This window comes from Euleptes europaea, chromosome 6 (assembly GCF_029931775.1).
Source record: "Euleptes europaea isolate rEulEur1 chromosome 6, rEulEur1.hap1, whole genome shotgun sequence".
NCBI classification, from domain to species: domain Eukaryota; kingdom Metazoa; phylum Chordata; class Lepidosauria; order Squamata; family Sphaerodactylidae; genus Euleptes; species Euleptes europaea.
Genome location: NC_079317.1, coordinates 8,985,681 through 9,003,924, shown reverse-complemented (window position 1 = coordinate 9,003,924; position 18,244 = coordinate 8,985,681). Strand labels below are relative to the sequence as shown.

General features: G+C 45.3%; 1 protein-coding gene across 1 annotated transcript; it reads left to right on the top strand.

Annotated features, from left to right (window-relative positions):
- The first annotated feature begins 861 nt into the window (after positions 1 to 861).
- On the top strand, positions 862 to 9,704 carry LOC130479415 (frataxin, mitochondrial-like). Its single transcript, XM_056851814.1, has 5 exons — positions 862 to 1,008; positions 3,845 to 3,942; positions 6,454 to 6,574; positions 8,392 to 8,489; positions 9,508 to 9,704. Exons 1-5 carry the CDS (start codon positions 862 to 864, stop codon positions 9,659 to 9,661), a joined length of 618 nt encoding a protein of 205 aa, XP_056707792.1. The 3' UTR covers positions 9,662 to 9,704.
- The last annotated feature ends 8,540 nt before the right edge of the window (positions 9,705 to 18,244 follow it).

Here is an 18,244-nt window from a genome sequence, read left to right as displayed (position 1 = left end):
TCAAGTATCAAAAATTGTAGGTAGAATTGCTGCTTTCCCCAATAGAGCTCCTGTGCCTTGAAGGGATACATGAAAGACAGAAGTTCCAATGTTCTCCATTACTGCGTTCCATGTCGGTAAAGCCTCACCTGTGTAATGTTTTGTGGCTGCTCAAGTTTCTTTTAAGAAGTGGCATCCCATTGTAGGTGGCTTCTTTACACAGTACTTGTGTGTGTGTGTTAAGTGCCGTCAAGTCGCTTCCGACTCATGGCGACCCTGTGAATCAAAGTCCTCCGAAATGTCCTATCTTTGACAGCCTTGTTCAGATCTTGCAAATTGAGGGCCGTGGCTTCCTTGATAGAGTCCACCCATCTCTTGGTGGGTCTTCTTTTCCTGCCGCCTTCCACTTTCCCTAGCATGACTGTCTTTCCCAGTGACTCTTGCCTTCTCATAATGTGTCCAAAGTAGGATAGGTTTATACTAATTTATACTAATTCCAAATATGTAATATTTTTTAATTAAGTGCTTAACGGCTTTTATGAGTGAGAGATTGTAAGATCTTATAGGGGCTCACGCTTGATGCACTTTTATTTGTGTTACGTTATGTATGTACATCTGGTAGGTTTTTATGCTGATCTTGGACCGTATTAAACTCTCTTTGTCTTTGTCCAAGTGACTCTTGTCTTATAACGTGTCCAAAGTAGGATATTTTGCAAATTAAGGATAATTAGATATTTTGCTGATTAAGGACAAGCGATGCTCCGGCTGTGCTCTGTCGGGCCATGAGAGGGCAGCAGCTTATCTGGGTCTCCTTTTCGGTTGTTGCCAAAGCAGGCGCTGCTACAGGAGGCTGGGCATTTCCTGTTGTCCTCGGGGTGTAGCATGTGGAGGCCCGGCGCAGCCTGTGTTTCCTCCGCTGCCGCGCGCCTTGCAACCCGCCGTCTGAGCCGGGGCTCTGGGCGGCGGGAGGAGGCAGCGCGGCCCCCGAGAGGAACAGCTGCGACCCCTTCCTTCCTTTGCAGCCGGCCGGTGAGTGGTCAGGTCATGCCATGAACAGAAGGCAAAAGGTTGTGTTGCTGGAAAAGCAAAATAAGCCTCCTGCGCCTGGCTAAAGTGCCTTCCCTCCTCTCTGTCGGAGAGGCCGCTGCAGGCTGGGGCTGGTGGTGTCTGTGGGGTGGGGAGGGGGTCTCATTGCAAAGGTTTGCGTTCTCTCATGTGAATAGGGTTGCCAGGTCTCTTCGCCACCAGTGGGAGGTTTTTTTTTGGGGGGGGAGCCGGAGAAGGGTGGCGTTTGGGGAGGGGAAGTCATAGAGTCCCATTGCCAAAGCAGCCATTTTCTCCAGGGGAACTGATCTCTATCAGCTGGAGATCAGTTGTAATAGCAGGAGATCTCCAAGTGGTGCCTGGCAGCTGGCACGCTTACATGTAAGGGAGGCGCGGGCGTCCCCTTCCTTATTTCGGAATGTGGTCCTTGCATGCACATATATTTGCTCTCCGATTATGTGGTCGGCTGGCTAGACGGAATGTATAATATACTGCAGTTTGTTCCATATAGTGGGGGAGGAAATTTTGCAATATTATGGGATTAAGAGCGCCTGGAGGTATTAGTTTTCTCATCTGCATCCATTACAGTATCTGAGATGGGGAAGCAGAGAGCAGGGAAACGTTCGCCAAATGTCAGTCAATAAATCAATAATTTGCAGTCATAGACCATCAAATAAGACACATTTTTGCATAGTTAAATAGCATAGGATAAAAACAAATACAAAATAGTTTTGCTATTAAAATGGTTAAAAGTGACAAGATTATCAAAGTGCATAACCAGTTAATATCCGTGCAAATACTAAATGTGGGTAAAACGGACAAGATTATCAGAGTGCATAACTAATTAATATCCGTGCAAGTACTAAATGTGGGTAAAATTAGAATGTTTGATAATATCCTAAATTCACCAAATGTCTTGAGCCCTGCAAAAGAGGTCAGGCCCGGTGTTTTGCAACGGTCGCTGTAGCTGGCAGAGGTCGTTCCTGCATTGCTTGTTTACATCAGGAGCTCTATTCAGTAGGTGCAATGGGCCGCTTGCTCAGTGACATTTCCTACAGCATTCATTAATTGCTGGGGGAGAGATAATACATACAGAATCACAGCCTTCCAAAAACATTTCTGGAATGACGATTATTGCTGTAAGTAATCAAATACATTTTGATCAAAATTCTGCACTAAGATACCTAGTTCGTGCCTGCTCCTAGAATCCCTTTCAGGTCAGTAAGGTGGTAGAAATAGAATCATAAGAGTTGGAAGGGACCACCAGGGTCATCTAGTCCAACCCCCTGCACAATGCAGGAATTTCACAACTACCTCCCCACCACACCCCCACTCCATGCCCAGAAGATGGCCAAGATGCCCTCCCTCTCATGATCTGCTTAAGGTCATAGAATCAGCATTGCTGACAGATGGCCATCTAGCCTCTGCTTAAAAACCTCCAGGAAAAGAGAGCACACCACCTCCCGAGGAAGCCTGTTCCATTGAGGAACCGCTCTTGACAGTTAGGATGAATTTTCTAGCGTCTAACAGAAACTCTTCTGATTTAATATTAACCTGTTGGTTCTAGTCCGACCTTCTGGGGCAACAGAAAACAACTGGTGTTCTAAGTTCAATAAAGTGAAAGCACCCCTTGTGAACAAATGTGAAATTGCTTCAAAACTATAAGGTAACAAACATTTAATACAACGTGTTAAACATTTAATACAACAGCACAACTTATGCATCTTTAAGTAACTACATTGGGCTGAAAATTGGGCCGAAAGTCTTCAGGAGGTGGCGTGACCTTGCAACCAATGTAAGTGCATGTAATTGTGTGTTTAAACCCACTTACGCTGGCGGCAAGGCCAATACCACCGGCGGCAGAGCGCCGCAGGACTGTGCCACCCCCTCTGCCACACCACCCCCTCACCCAGCGCAGCCTCTCCGTGGCGCAGGCCATGGCGTAGAGAGGCTGCACCGGTGCAGGGGATGTTTTGGGGGCGTTCCAGGGGGAGGAGCCGCCAGGTAAGCTGCTTCCTATCCCGTTTTGGCCCTCGCCGCCGGGAACAGCAGGGCTGCGCCTGCTTTTTAGGAACGCCGCATTTTCAGGAATGGGCTGTAAATAAAGATGACTATAAACATAGCCACACTACAAAATCTTCAGTGCCCTTCAGGAAGGGCACTCAGAAAACGTGCACAACACACAGTTCCCAATAATAAAAAAGGAGAAGAAAGAAAAGTCCACAACTTTGATTCTAAATGTAGGGCTGTTTCTTCCCTTTATGTTCTTGATAAATCCTGCTTCTTCAGACACTCGCTCTCTGGTTTGACCTGCAAAGGGAAATGATTGAACTCTGGGCTTCCCTCTTACTTGCCGGCCCAACCTACTCAGGGGTGGCTCTGTTGCAGTTAGTAACGTACCTAACTGCTCATGCTCATAGTCTGGCACTCTTAACCACCAAACCACACTCTCTTGATAGTCCCTTAATCTGATCTTCTACTGAATGGCCATTTATGCAGGTCTGTTTCCCCGTAGTCACCCCTGCCGACTGCTTTGGAGCTATGCATGCCTTTCCCGACGTTTTCCGGATTCTGGCTACAACAGCATCCAGAAAAACGACAAAATGCGCAGAAACGCATGGGGAGAGCGAGGCGACCTCTGATGGTTGGGAAAGGCATGCGTAATGCCAAGGAAGCTCCAAAGCCATCGGCGGAGTAACCGCAAGGGAAACAGCCCTGCATAAATGGCCAATGCGACCTTTCTACGAGCTAAATGTTGTGTGGCATAAGGTTGCACAAGCCGGAGCCTATTTCATCAACTAATTTCTTTAATTGTTTATAGGATTTTCACCATCATTCTGTGGATTATGTTCTGATGGTCAAAACCAAGAGTGTTCAGTTGACATGTTTAAGAAGTGTAGGGATGCTCATTGACAAGAGGTAAGTTGTGTATAAAACTGGCTGTTTATATTTCTGTTGACTTGGGGATTTCTCAAACATAAATCTATACACAAGACAAAAATTAGCATCTGGCTTCCTCTACAAACACTGCATTTTGCCATCCGAAAAAACTTGTGACTGCGGTCCTAGTTACTAAAATTACTACATGATAACATGAATAATGGCACAATTGTGTGTTTTTACCAGCGTGGTGTAGTGGTTAAGAACAGTGGTTTGGAACGGTGGACTCTAGTCTGGAGAACCAGGTTTGATTCCCCACTCCTCCGAGCGGCGGACACTAATCTGGTGAACTGGGTTGGTTTCCCCGCTCCTCCACACGAAGCCAGCTGGGTGACCTTGGGCTAGTCACAGCTCTCTTCTGCCTCACCCACCTCACAGGGTATCTATTGTGGGGAGGGGGAAGGGAAGGTGATTGTAAGCCAGTTCGATTCTTCCTTAAGTGGTGGAGAAAGTCAGCATATAAAAACCAACTCTTCTTCTGCATGGCATTTATATTAAAGTTCTGCAACATGCAGTGAGTTTGCCTAGAATTCTACAGCAATGCTACAGATTTGCTCAGATTGAATTGCGTTCTTTCCCATTACAACTGTGGAAGAGAACATGTTCAACTAGTTTGCATTTCTGATAGGAAGGTATGTGGGTAGGTGGCAGGCTATAGTTTACAGATCCTTCAAGATAACTTTTATCTACAGAACACCCTGTTACAGCCCACTTGTTAATGCAAATGTGGTAAGATTTTATTTAATGCTAAGTCTCAGTCTGTGAAGAAGAGTTGGTTTTTATATGCCGACTTTCTCTACCACTTAAGGGAGACTCAAACCGTCTTACAATCACCTTCCGTTCCCCCCCCCCACAACAGACACCCTGTGAGGTAGGTGGGGCTGAGAGAGCTGTGACTAGCCCAAGGTCACCCAGCTTGTGTGAAGGAGCGGGGAAACAAATCCAGTTCACCAGACTAGCGTCTGCCGCTCATGTGGAGGAGTGGGGAATCAAACCCAGTTCTCCAGATCAGAGTCCACCACTCCAAACCACCGCTCTTAACTGCCACACCATGCTTGCTCTCTGTGGGCAGTTTCATACATTTAAATGAATTACTGTAGGGATGTGCCTAAGGCTCTGTGTCTCCCCCTTCCCTTTGTAGGCACATCTGCATGGGATATTCCTGTGGACCCCTCTGGTGCTTTAACGGAAAATAATTCCTTGAAAAGAATTGTGTTGTGGTGCTGGAGTGAAAATTCCAGCTCTCCTCTTTCTACTCCAGCATAGATTTTCATATCTTTGCACAGTCTGTACAAGTGGGCCCGGGATCCTTGAAGCTATGCTGGCACCCCACATCCTCTTAGCACCTCATGTAGGCAAAATGGCAACCATGCCTGGGAAAATTGTTTCTGGAAATAATTAATTACCCTTGGGGCTTTATCCTTGTGTTTGATTCCCTTCATTTTTGCCCTGCAGCATTTATTAAATCAATTGGTCAGTTTTTAAAATGTTTTCGTTGGTTAAAAGGTGCCATTGATTAACTGGGAAACAGATAACAACAAAAAAATACACCCTGTCAATTACTTTTAATTTAAGTACTTATGAAAACCATGGCATTGTAGAAGAAGAATTCTCACCTACAGTAGAGGATGTGTCTTCTATGACATGTTCATTTATTTAAAACACCTTCAGTTCAGACTGGGTTATCTGTACTTAGGGGGTTACCGCACTTGTATTCCCAACGATGTATTAAGAGTTTGAAAACGATATAAAAAATACTGTTCGCACTTTCTGTGTATTCCTACTGATGTATTAAGAGTTTGAAAACGTTATAAAAAACACTGTTCGCACTTTGTTTGGCCCCTTTAGCTGTGAAGGCGTCTTCCAACCATTTATAAGCCGTGGTATCCAAAAACCCCTTTAAAGCTATGTTTTTTAGAACATTTTCAAACTCTTAATACATTGCTGGGAATACAAAGTGCGGTAACCCCAGAGAGCAATCCTAAGAAAGTCTACTCTGAATCCTCCTCAAGGCCATTTATGCTTGGTAATTAGCAGGTGCGTTCCAGGCTGAATTTTTTTTGCATTTTGCACGCTGAACTGTCATTCAGGAAGTGACTGCGAAGCCCCTTTAACGCGACCTTTTGAGTTTGCTCCGCTTCTTCCGGGAAGAATCCCCTCAAGGAAGCATGCAAAATCATAGCTGCGCGTTAGCTATGCAACCGGCGATGCTAATGGCTATGCAAACAAAGGAACGACGGAGCAGGCGAGTGGGGGTGGGTGGAATTTCTCCTTTTGCGTCGGGACCTTGAATAGGCTTTTTAAAGGTCGCATTTTAAAAAAGAGCTTTGAGCGAGCATCAAAATTGACCCTGCATAAATGGCCCAAGTCTACTCAGTAGGGCTTACTCCCAAGAAAGTGTCCTTAGGATTGCTCTGACGGGTTTGTACTGTTTTATAGCTTTCTTGTAGGAGAATCTGAATAGATCTTAATTGTCTTTTCATGACACAGTTCATTAGATGAAACTACATATGAAAAACTTGTTGAAGAAACACTGGAGTCATTAGTGGATTTCTTTGAGGATTTGGCAGACAAGCATTTTATTCCTGAAGATTATGATGTATCCTTTGGGGTAAATTTTGCTTAGCTTTTATGGATGACTTTTCACACCTAACAATGAGAATCTCCAACCCTAATTCCTTCCCCCCCCCCCCCGCCTTGGGATTATTTAGTGTTAGTACGTCTGCCCCCTTCACAGATTAAACAGTTCTTTAGAATTCAGTTAATTAAGATAAGAGAAAGTGCTTTTCATCCTTCCAAAGGAAAGTTGATAGGGGCAGAGCCCCATATTCTGTGAAGCAGAATGGTAGAATTTGGGCTTGGGGGATACACTGTTGGGAGTGCTTGTCCTCTGCCTTTAATTCCTTCTCGCCTCAAATTAGTCCAAAGGCTCAAGAAACGTCCCTTCAGCCTAACCATCGCTGGGTAAAGTGAGGGTTTGTGCCTTATGCTTTATCCTTCTGTTGCTGGGGGAAGACAAAAGGGAGGCTAACATAGACTCATAGAGTTGGAAGGGACCACCAGGGTCATCTAGTCCAACCCCCTGAACAACGCAGGAAACTCACAACTACCTTCCCTCTCCTCATCTGCCTAAGGTCATAGAATCAGCATTGCTGACAGATGGCCATCTAGCCTCTGCTTAAGAACCTCCAGGGAAGGAGAGCTTACCACCTCCCGAGGAAGCCTGTTCCACTGAGGAACCCCTCTAACAGTTAGAAAATTCTTCCTAATGTCTAGGTGGAAACTCTTTTGATTTAATTTCAACCCCTTGGTTCTAGTCCGACCTTCTGGGGCAACAGTAAGACAACTCGGCACCCTCCTCTATATGACAGCCTTTAAAGTACTTGAAGATGGTTATTATGTCCCCTCTCAGTCTTTTCCTCTTCAGGCTAAACATACCCAGCTCCTTCAACCTTTCCTCATAGGACTTGGTCTCCAGACCCCTCACCACCTGTGTTGCCCTCCTCTGGACACGTTCCAGCTTGTCTACATCCTTCTTAAATTGTGGTGCCTAAAACTGAACACAATACTGTAGGTGAGGTCTAACCAGAGCAGAGTAAAGCAATACCATCACTTGCAAATCCTCTTTCTTATGGATGACCCATGGTGAGAAAGCTGCAATATTATCATGCAGTGTATGATACAAGAGCCCCGTGGCGCAGAGTGATAAGCTGCAGTGCTGCAGTCCAAGCTCTGCTCACGACCTGAGTTCGATCCTGATGGAAATTGGTTTCAGGTAGCCGGCTCAAGGTTGACGCCACCTTCCATCTTTCCGAGGTTGGTAAAATGAGTACCCAGCTTGCTGGGGGTAAAGGGAAGATGACTGGTGATGGCACTGGCAAACCACCCCGTAAACTTAGTCTGCCTAGTAGACGTCGGGATGTGATGTCATCCCATGAGTCAGGAATGACCCGGTGCTTGCACAGGGGACCTTTACCTTTTTAATCCAGTCTTTTACCACTATATCTTACACTGTGTTTATTGCACTGTTTTAAAACTATGTCAGTCTCCTTGAGTCTCGGTGAGAAAAGCAGACTATAAAATTACAGAGGCTATGTACAAATAATCAGAATTCAGTATGAAAACAAAAGGCAAATCTGTTTTTTACCTTACAATGTTTTTACAGTAAGTCAACCAGCGTCACATGCATGAAAGAAAATTTCCTAATTGTACCTCCAATCCCATACTCGAAACTTCATTTTGGCAGCCGATTTAATTTAATATACTGGGCTGTAGCAGGCTTGACTTCAAAGGAACTTTTGTACTTGATAAATCGTATATTTTAAGCCACTAGAAAACCCAGCTTTTGTATGAAGTTCTTTGCTACAGATTAAATTATTGGAATTGTGCTTCAAGCCAGAAATGTTGTTTTTATTTGTTTATTTTTAGGCCGGAGTGCTAACAATAAAATTAGGTGGAAACATGGGAACCTATGTGATCAACAAACAGACCCCAAACAAACAGATATGGCTGTCTTCACCAATCAGGTGAGATTTGCTAGCAAGGGAAGTCTAGAAATTCAGACTGGAACTGAACTGCATTGTAGCTCGATTTTACGTGCTTTTCATGTATGACAACCCCCTTGGGAAGCTTAGAGTGGCTTGCAAGTAGTCTCCCACCCACACAGTGGCCAGGTGTCATGACATTTGCTTAGCTTTAATTTCCTTCTCAATAATGTACAAAGAGTACTATCATGGCAAGGCAAGGTGAAAGTCATAAGAACTTAAGAAAGGCCCTGCTGGATCAGACCAAGGCCCATCGAGTCCAGCAGTCTGTTCACACAGTGGCCAACTAGGTGCCTCTAGGAAGCCCACAAACAAGACGACTGCAGCAGCACCATCCTGCCTGTGTTCCACCGCACCCAAAATAATAGGCATGCTCCTCTGATCCTGGAGAGAATAGGTATGCAGCATGACCAGTATCCATTTTAACTAATACCCATGAATACCCCTTTCCTCCATGAATATGTCCACTCCCCTCTTAAAGCCTTCCAAGTTGGCAGCCATCACCACATCCTGGGGCAGGGAGTTCCACAATTTAACTATGCGTTGTGTGAAAAAATACTTCCTTTTATCTGTTTTGAATCTCTCACCCTCCAGCTTCAACAGATGACCTCGCGTTCTAGTATTAAGGGAGAGGGAGAAAAACATCTCCCTGTCCACTCTGTCCAAACCATGCATCATTTTATAGACCTCTATCATGTCTTCCTTTATCCACCTTCTTTCCAAGCTAAACAGCCCTAAGCGTCTTAACTGCTTCCCATAGGACAGTTGCTCTAGTCCTGTTTATGTTCATGAGAATTAAGAAGCTCTTACACCCTTGAAGTCTAACCCCAGAATCAAGATTTTGTCAGCTTCCCTGACTTCTATGTTGCAATGCCTGGCCTAATCATATTTCAGCAATTTTTGAGGTGGCAGATCTAGGCAACATCACTTTTCGGCGTATATATTTTGTCATCACTGTTTGCATTTTAAGCTTATTCTGTTTTTGTTTATGATTTCACAGTGGCCCAAAGCGTTACGACTGGACTGGGGAAAACTGGGTATATTCTCATGATGGAGCATCCCTCCATGAACTACTGGCTAAGGAACTTTCAACTGCATTAAAGACTAAACTGGACTTATCAACTTTAGCATATGCTGGAAGAAAACATACTTAATTACAAAGACTTTGACCCACAGGGTCTTCTTTCTCTTCCTCCCTTTTCCATTCACTTTTTGATGTGTTTATTTAACTTGAAATTCCAAAAAATTACTGTACAACAACTGAAAATAAATATTTTTCCTTAGGTTGATATGTTGGGTTATTCATTCCTTTTTATCTTGCTCTTAAATATTAACGTTGGAGGTTGCTGTCATATTATGCTATCCTTTTGATAACACAGTTAGAGAGCTTTTCTCCTGAAGAGGAGAAGACTGAGAGGGGATATGATAACCATGTTCAAGTATTTGAAGGGCTGTCATATAGAGGAGGGTGCTGAGTTGTTTTCTGTTGCCCCAGAAGGTCGGACCAGAACCAACGGGTTGAAATTAAACCAAAAGAGTTTCTGTCTAGACATTAGGAAGAATTTTCTAACAGAGTGATTCCTCAGTGGAACAGGCTTCCTCGGGAGGTGGTGAGCTCTCCTTCCATGGAGGTTTTTAAGCAGAGGCTAGATGGCCATCTGTCAGCAATGGTGATTCTATGATCCTAGGCAGATGATGAGAGGGAGGGTATCTTGCCATCTTCTGGGCATGGAGTAGGGGTCACTGGGTGTGTGGGGTGGGGGAGGTGGTTGTGGGTTTCCTGCATTGTGCAGGGGGTTGGACTAGATGACCCTGGTGGTCCCTTCCAACTCTGATTCTATGAATCCATTATTCTCCCATTTATGAGGGACTGCAGAAGTGTAACCAAAACTGCTACTGAGTCAAGGGTGTTCCAATGTTACTTAGCTCAGTTGCCCATTAAAAAGCATGTCCGCAAGATGGCACTGTTTGCTGTAGTATGATGTTCATGTTAGTTTTGTCATGTGAGTCAACGCAATGAACTGGACGCCACCTGGTGGCAGTAGCAGCAGACATATAAGTGGAAACATTTCATGTTATTGATAAGCCTAAGAGGTAAGTCTACTATATGACATTCCCAACCCCGTGGGGAACTACTACATGCAACCCACCTCTATGGGTTGTTCTTCACCTACCTCATAGAGTACCACAATATGCAACATTTGCTCAATGGCTGTGAGTCATTTGGGGTCCTCGGCTTTTGAAATGAGTTTGGCCAGTAGCTGCATGGATCTGTTTGAATTAGGAGCTGGCATGCCAAAGCACAGTGTTCATAATTGAAACGAGTCTTCATTATGCTGCGGTAAAACTAAGACGAATTGAGCCTTGCTGCATATACACCGAACTGCTTGTAAAAAATCATAGGATTAGCACCAACTAATGTTACGTTCTCAGTTGCAGATACATTTTAGGATGTTGGAAGAGCTCTTGACAGCAAACAATCATTGTCGGGAAACTCATTTAAACACATTGCCTACTACATGGCAATGTGTTGTTAAAGAACGAAGCTGAACCAAGGGCTCACTGAAATAATTATGGTTGACCTTTGTGTGGAGATTTGTTCACTTGACAATGAAGTAGCCAGCACTGTACCTTTTATGGCTAAGTTGTTAGATTTTGTGATTTACTAAAAGCCACATTACCTTAATAAACTTACCATAGTAAGTGGTGGTACAACGTATTCAAATTGTAAAGCAATTCTATTTATTGCAAAATACTTCAGTAAATAGTAGGATGAAAAGACAGGCGTGTGAGTGAAGTGCCGTCAAGTCGCAGCCGACCTATGGCGACCCCTTTTGGGGTTTTCCATGGCAAAGAAACTATTGGGTGGTTTGCCTGTGCCTTCCTCTGCAAAGCAACCCTGGTATTCCTTGGTGGTCTCCCATCCAAATACTAACCAGGGCTGACCCTGCTTAGCTTCTGAGATCTGACAAGATCAGGCTAGCCTGACCCGAGTCAGAGCTGAAAAGACATATGCACTATATATTTAACAATATAACAAATGAATATTGATCTAATACAGTTACAATTATAAATCAGTTACATAACCCATCAATGATCATACCCTTATGGCACCTTCTCAAGGATTTCCATCCATTCTCAAAACATAACGTTTAATCCCTTTCACCTGTTTTACACCTTTACATAGCCAGATGCCAGGTCTGCTGCCGATAAGGATATTATCAGATATTCAATGTCAAACCCATCACTCAAGCAAGATGCGCAAAGTTTCAGGAAAGGTGTTACAGGCATCTTTCAAAGGGAATTCAATGCAAACCAAGCAGAATACTTCGTTCTTATCTGGATGTTTATGTTTTAACCAAGATTGTTGGCTATGTGCCCGGTAACAGCTCAGCTTCTGCTTTCCACCTAGATATGAAGCTAAAGCATGGAGGTTTCTTTTACAAGCCAGTTACTAATATGAAAACTAGCTTATAATTAACACATGTTACATAAATATATCTCCTTTTAATCTAAAATATGTTTAAAATATTGCTTGCCCACTACAACAACATCTGGCTTTTCCTAATTAGTCTCTCAGCCTTAGGGTGCTTTGCTGAGGCTGGCAGTAATGGTTTGTTTTCCTGTCTATATATGAAGCATCTATGACGGAGTGGGGAACCTTTTTTCTGCCAAGGGCCATTTGGTTATTTATAACATCATTCGGGGGTCATACAAAATTATCAACTTAAATTATCAACTTAAAAATTAGCCAACCAAGTCCCAAGCAGGCAGCTGCCCCATATGACTCCCCCTCGCGCGGGCAAGCAGGCAGGCATACAACCGTTGGCGCAGTTGCCCACCTGGTGGCACAGGATGGTCTGTTGCACCAGGCGGGTGTAGCATGGTCAGGGCCGGATTCTACAGCCGGCTCCTGCTATTTCCGCCTGCAGGGGTGAAATGAGGACACACTGGCTAAGAACACGCCCCCGCCCCACACAATCTGGCCCTGCCCCCTTTAACCCCTCCATTGTCGCCACTTCCACCCCCAGCCCTCTTGTAGTACAGAGGGAATACGTTTCTCCACGGCCCGGGTGGGAAAGGGTTAACACAGTTTCTTGGGCGGTCCTAGCAGCTCCATAGCTACTGACTCTTCTGCAAGGGGGAAAAAGGTTCCTTTTCTCAGCAAAACAAACTCACATCCGCCTTGAATAGAGGCTATTCCTGTCTGCGGGAGGGGGCGGATCGCCAGTCTTAGATCCTTCTGAGCTAGAGATCTGCCGGGACCCACGAAGGGCCAGACCAAATGATTTCACGGGCCTTAAACGGCCCCCAGGCCTGACGTTCCCCACCTGCTCTATAACTCAGCAAACATGTGGGTTATGTGTTAGGGAAGAGGGTTGGTTTGAAATGATTGGGAGGAGTGCCCCACTTGGTGAAAAAAGAGGCAGGGACAGAGTTGTGTAAGGAAAAGATTGATGGAATGGATTCCTTGGCAGGCAGTTGAGTAGGAGGGCATAGAAGGGTCTGGAAACTGTCCATTGCTCCAGTCTTTCTTTTTCCATGGGAACAGATTGCAGTTTTGAATTTGTAAACATCCAGGGAATGTGGAATGGCTGGGGTGGGGTGTGTGTGAATGTAGCTTTGGCTGAATAATATCCCTGCTTGGGTTGGTAGAATTCAAGTGGGGCGCACAGTGTTGGATGTTGCAGTCTCTCGCGTGGTGTCCGACGTGGCCAGCCACACCCCACACCCCCCCAACCGCACAGAAGCTGCTGAGGGAATGCAGCAACCCTTGTAACTTCAGAAAGGCTGTGTCCTTGTAGGTCAGGGGACATCAAAACCACCAAACATATATTGGTTCTTGTAGGTTATCCGGGCTGTGTAACCATGGTCTTGGAATTTTCTTTCCTAGGAAAGAAGAAAATTCCAAGGCCACGGTTACACAGCCCGGATAACCTACAAGAACCAATGAACTCTGACCGTGAAAGCCTTCGACAATATTTCAAACATACATTGTTCAGCTGCCCATTTTATCACGAGGCCCATATTAAATTCATTGTCCCCCTGATGAGTGGATTGATTCCCTGACAAGCCAGTCGAGTTCTTGACTAAGAAGCTCCTGATGGGTGAAGCTCCACACTTCTTGCTCCCAGATGCCAAATTTTGCACCATCGCAATTAAAACACACAAAAATAGGATGGGGAAAAAACTGTTAAGCCAGGGGGTGTCGTGGTTAAGAGCGGTGGTTTGGAGCGGTGGGCTCTGATCTGGAGAACTGGGTTTGATTCCCCTCTCCTCCACATGAGTAGCAGAGGCTAATCTGGTGAACTGGATTTGTTTCCCCACCCCTACACACGAAGCCAGCTGGGTGACCTTAGGCAAGTCACATTCTCTCAGCCCCACCCACCTCACAGGGTATCTGTTGTGGGGAGGGGAAGGGAAGGTGATTGCAAGCCGGTTTGATTCTGCCTCAAGTGGTAGAGAAAGTCGGCATATAAAAACCAACTTTTTTCTTTTTATACTTTTAGAAATATTGTTGATAAGTTAATTTCTCGCGATATGTATTAATATTTTACACTTTAATAATTGTAGACTTTTATTAAGCTTTGAAATGTGTGTTATTTTTACAGTTCCATTGAGTTAGATAATTCGATGTATTAACTTTTGGCTGGTCAAACAGACCGCCTTAGCTGACACCTATCAATGAAATGAAATGAATGAACCCTTGTAAACTTCTGCACAACCATGTTCTCCAAATCCATTCAGTTTTAGTCAGAGCTGTCATATCATTGCTATAACTGGTCAGTTAAAGAAACATGCTTGCCAAAAAGAGCTCACCTGTTGCTTGTTATTCCATAGAGGCATCGCACCTGTATACCTGCAGATAGTGTGGCAGACTTTACAGGGCTGTAACTTCAGGTGATAGTTTGAATTCATTTTTCCTTGCTGTGAACTCCCATTACACAGTTTACTCCTTACTTACTAGATAAGTAAGATGATCAAGTTTGGATTCTATATGGCCATTTTTGCATGGTAGTTAGCAGCGTGTTCTAGGCCAAATCGCCCTGCATATTTTTTTGAATTTTTCACGCTGAACCGTCATTTCGGAAGTGACTGCAAAGCCGGCGCATACCTGCTTCGCATTACAAAAGAGCCAATCTAACGCGACCTTTGGTGTTTGCCGCGAAGAATCTCCCTGCAGGAACCATGCAAAATAACAGAGGTGGGTTAGCTATGCATATGCTAATGGCTATGCAAACAGGAACAAAGGAGCAGGTGTGAAAGGGGAGTGGAATTTCTCCTTTTGCGTTGGGACCGTGAAAAGGCATTTTTTAAGTCGCATTTTAAAAAAGCATCAAAATTGACCATGCAAAAATGGCCCATGTTTTAAATTTTCGAAAGTAAGCTTGTTTTAGCAACCAATCAGGTATAGTCACTTGTAAAGTCCCTTATAAAATCAGCTACATTTCTAACTTTTCCACCGTTCTCTTTTCCTTTTTCTACTTCCTGCTCCAGAAAGATTCCTTCCCCCGGTTTAATATTACAGTGTTTGTCAGGTGAAAGTGAACCAGTGGGAGAAAACGATTTGCAGTGGGAATGGCATAATATATATTGCTTTAACTGTTGCTCGGTCTCTTGAAACATAGGTGGCAGTGTGTACTCAAAAAAAGACCCCCTAGCCCAAGATCTTGTCGCTTTCTTACTTATTTGCATACTGCAGTCCCCCATGGCTATCATGAATGGACATGTCCATTTACAGAGTCTCCCTGCATCAAAGCGTTTAACCTCTAATGTCCAGATAGAGGAGAAACACAGCCAAGAAAAGGAAAAAAGAGAGGCTAGTTCTTCAAGCAAGCCAGCCGCACCACTGTTTCAGGCAGGTTGCCAACTCCAGGTTGGGAAACTCCTGGAGATTTGGGGGTGGAGCCTCAGGAGGGGAGGGACCTCAGCGAGGTATAATGCCATAGAGTCCACCCTCCAAAGCAGCCATTTTCTCCAGGGGGACAGACCTCTGTAGTCAGGAAATCACTTGTAATTCTCGGAGGTCTCCAAGCCCCATAGGGTTGCCAACCTCCAGGTAGTAACTAGAGATCTCCCGCTATTACAACTGATCTCCAGCTGATAGAGATCAGTTCCCTTGGAGAAAATGGCGGCTTTGGCTATTGGACTCTATGGCGTTGAATTCCCTCCCCAAACCCCGCCCTCCTCAGGCTCCGCCCAAAAAACCTCTCGCCAGTGGCGAAGAGGGACCTGGCAACCCTAAAGTCCCACCTGGAGGTTGGCAACCCTAGGATGCACTGTGAGGATGGCTCCGACGCACTCCCTAAATGGCTTCCTCGGTTAAAGGGTTAAGTCAGCCGTGGTTGGATTTGAGATACTACAGACTGCTGTGACGGGGCTGCTTTCCACAATACAGCAATACGCACATATGCAGCGGCAGGAATTTCTGCTGGAATCTTAGATTTTCTTTCCCAGAGGCCTATTTTGAAGTCTTTTTTCTGAAGCAGACAGATTGGGGGCACCGACTTTTAAAAATGGGTTTGCGTTCCGCGCCTTTAAGGGCAGACCGATGTGGTGAAATGAAACGTTAACCCCAGGATGTCTATCGCATCCCTGGTTTAAGCGTCCTTCTGCACAGGAAGACGGGGGGAGGTCAGGGTAGATAATCTCAGTTGCGAAAACTGAGCGGCCACGTATCTGTGCTGCGCCCTCAGCACGACGGTAGACGTTCTTTACCTAACAGCATGCCGAAGATCAAATCGAAAGGCATTGTTCTCTGAGAGCACGAGGTTGGTCGCCAATATTACGAACAGCTGGCGAGCTCATGGTGCCTCGGTTCGCCGTTTTATGCTGTGGAAAGAACTGACCCCACAAACTCAGTTTTGTTCTGGTGTAATCAAAGAATGGGTTCTATGAAAAAAATGCACATGAAAAAAGCCTGCGTGAAAATTGCCCACAGAAAAAAGCCCACCGTCCTAAATGCACACAAGAAAAAAGCCCACATGGAAAAAACCCACACGGAAGAAAGCCCACACAGAAGAAAGCCCACACGGAAAACCCACTTTTTCCCGCGTGGGCTATTTTCTGTGTGGGCTTTTTTCCATGTGGGCTTTTTTCTTGTGTGCATTTATGACTGTGGGGTTTTTTCTGTGGGCAATTTTCATGTGGGCATTTTTCATGTGCGTTTTTTTTCTGGTTACCCAAAGAACGGCAGAAGTCGCAAAAGTTAGCGGGATGACCGAACTCAATGTTCCAAGCCAGCCATATTCTGCAATCTATATTTAAAAACGCTAGAGTTCTGACCTGCAAATGAAGAACAGGAAGCACAAAGACTTTTATTTCCTACTCTCGTTGTAACCTTCACAAAGAAGGGGCCATAGAGTTGCCAGCTCTGGGTTGGGAAATTCCTGGAGATTTTGGGGGCGGAGGCTGTGGAGAGCGGGGTTTGGGGAGAGGAAGGATACCAGCAGGATGTGATACCGTGAGGTCTACCCTCCAAGGCAGCCATTTTCATAGAATCATAGAGTTGGAAGGGACCACCAGGGTCATCTAGTCCAACCCCCTACGCAATGCAGGAAATTCCGAACTACCTCCCCCCCCCCCCACACACCCAGTGACCCCTACTCCATGCCCAGAAGATGACCAAGGTGCCCTCCCTCCCATGATCTGCCTAAGGTCATAGAATCAGCATTGCTGACAGATGGCCATCTATCTTCTGCTTTAAAACCTCCAGGGAAGGAGAGCTTACCACCTCCCGAGGAAGCCTGTTCCACTGAGGAATTGCTCTAACTGTCAGAAAATTCTTCCTAATGTCTAGACGGAAACTCTTTTGATTTAATTTCAACCCACTGGTTCTGGTCCGACCTTCAGGAGCAGCAGAAAACAACTCGGCACCCTCCTCTACATGACAGCCCTTCAAGTACTTGGAGATGGTTATCGTATCCCCTCTCAGTCTTCTTTTCTTCAGGCTAAACATACCCAGCTCCTTCAACCTTTCCTCATAGGACCTGGTCTCCAGACCCCTCACCATCTTTGTTGCCCTCCTCTGGACCCATTCCAGCTTGTCTACATCCTTCTTAAATTACGGTGCCCCAAACTGAACACAATACTCTAGGTGAGGTCTAACCAGAGCAGAGCAAAGTGATACTGTCACTTTGCATAGGGGAAGCCCAAATGGAGGTGATGCCCTGAGGATCTCTCAGAATTACAGTTCATCTCCACATTACAGAGATCAGTTCCCCTGGAGAAAATGGATGCTTTGGAAGATAGACTATGGCATTGTAGAAGAAGAAGAGTTGGTTTTTATACCCCGATCTTCTCCACCTTTGAGGAGACTCACACAATAGACACCTTGTGAGGTAGGTGGGGCTGAGAGAGGTCAGAGATGACAGGTCCCTGCCCTCCCAGGCCAGTGTCCGGGGGGACCTGGCAATCCTATGTCTTGCCCTTCCCCAGGGAGCTCAGAGTGGCATACATCATTCTCCCCTCAGCTTTATTCCCAAAACAACCCTGGAAAGGAGGACAGAAAGGGATAGAGTAACTGGCTTAAGCAGCAGAGAGGGAATTCCAGAGCTCAGGTGCAACCTACAAAAAGGGCTTTGCCTTCCTTGTCCACGCCAAATACCAAACTCTGCACTTATGCGGCATTATCTCAGAATACACACAGCAGCCCAATTCTGTCACATGAACATATGAAGCTGCCTTATACTGAACCAGACCCTCGGTCCATCAAAGTCAGTATTGTCTACTCAGAC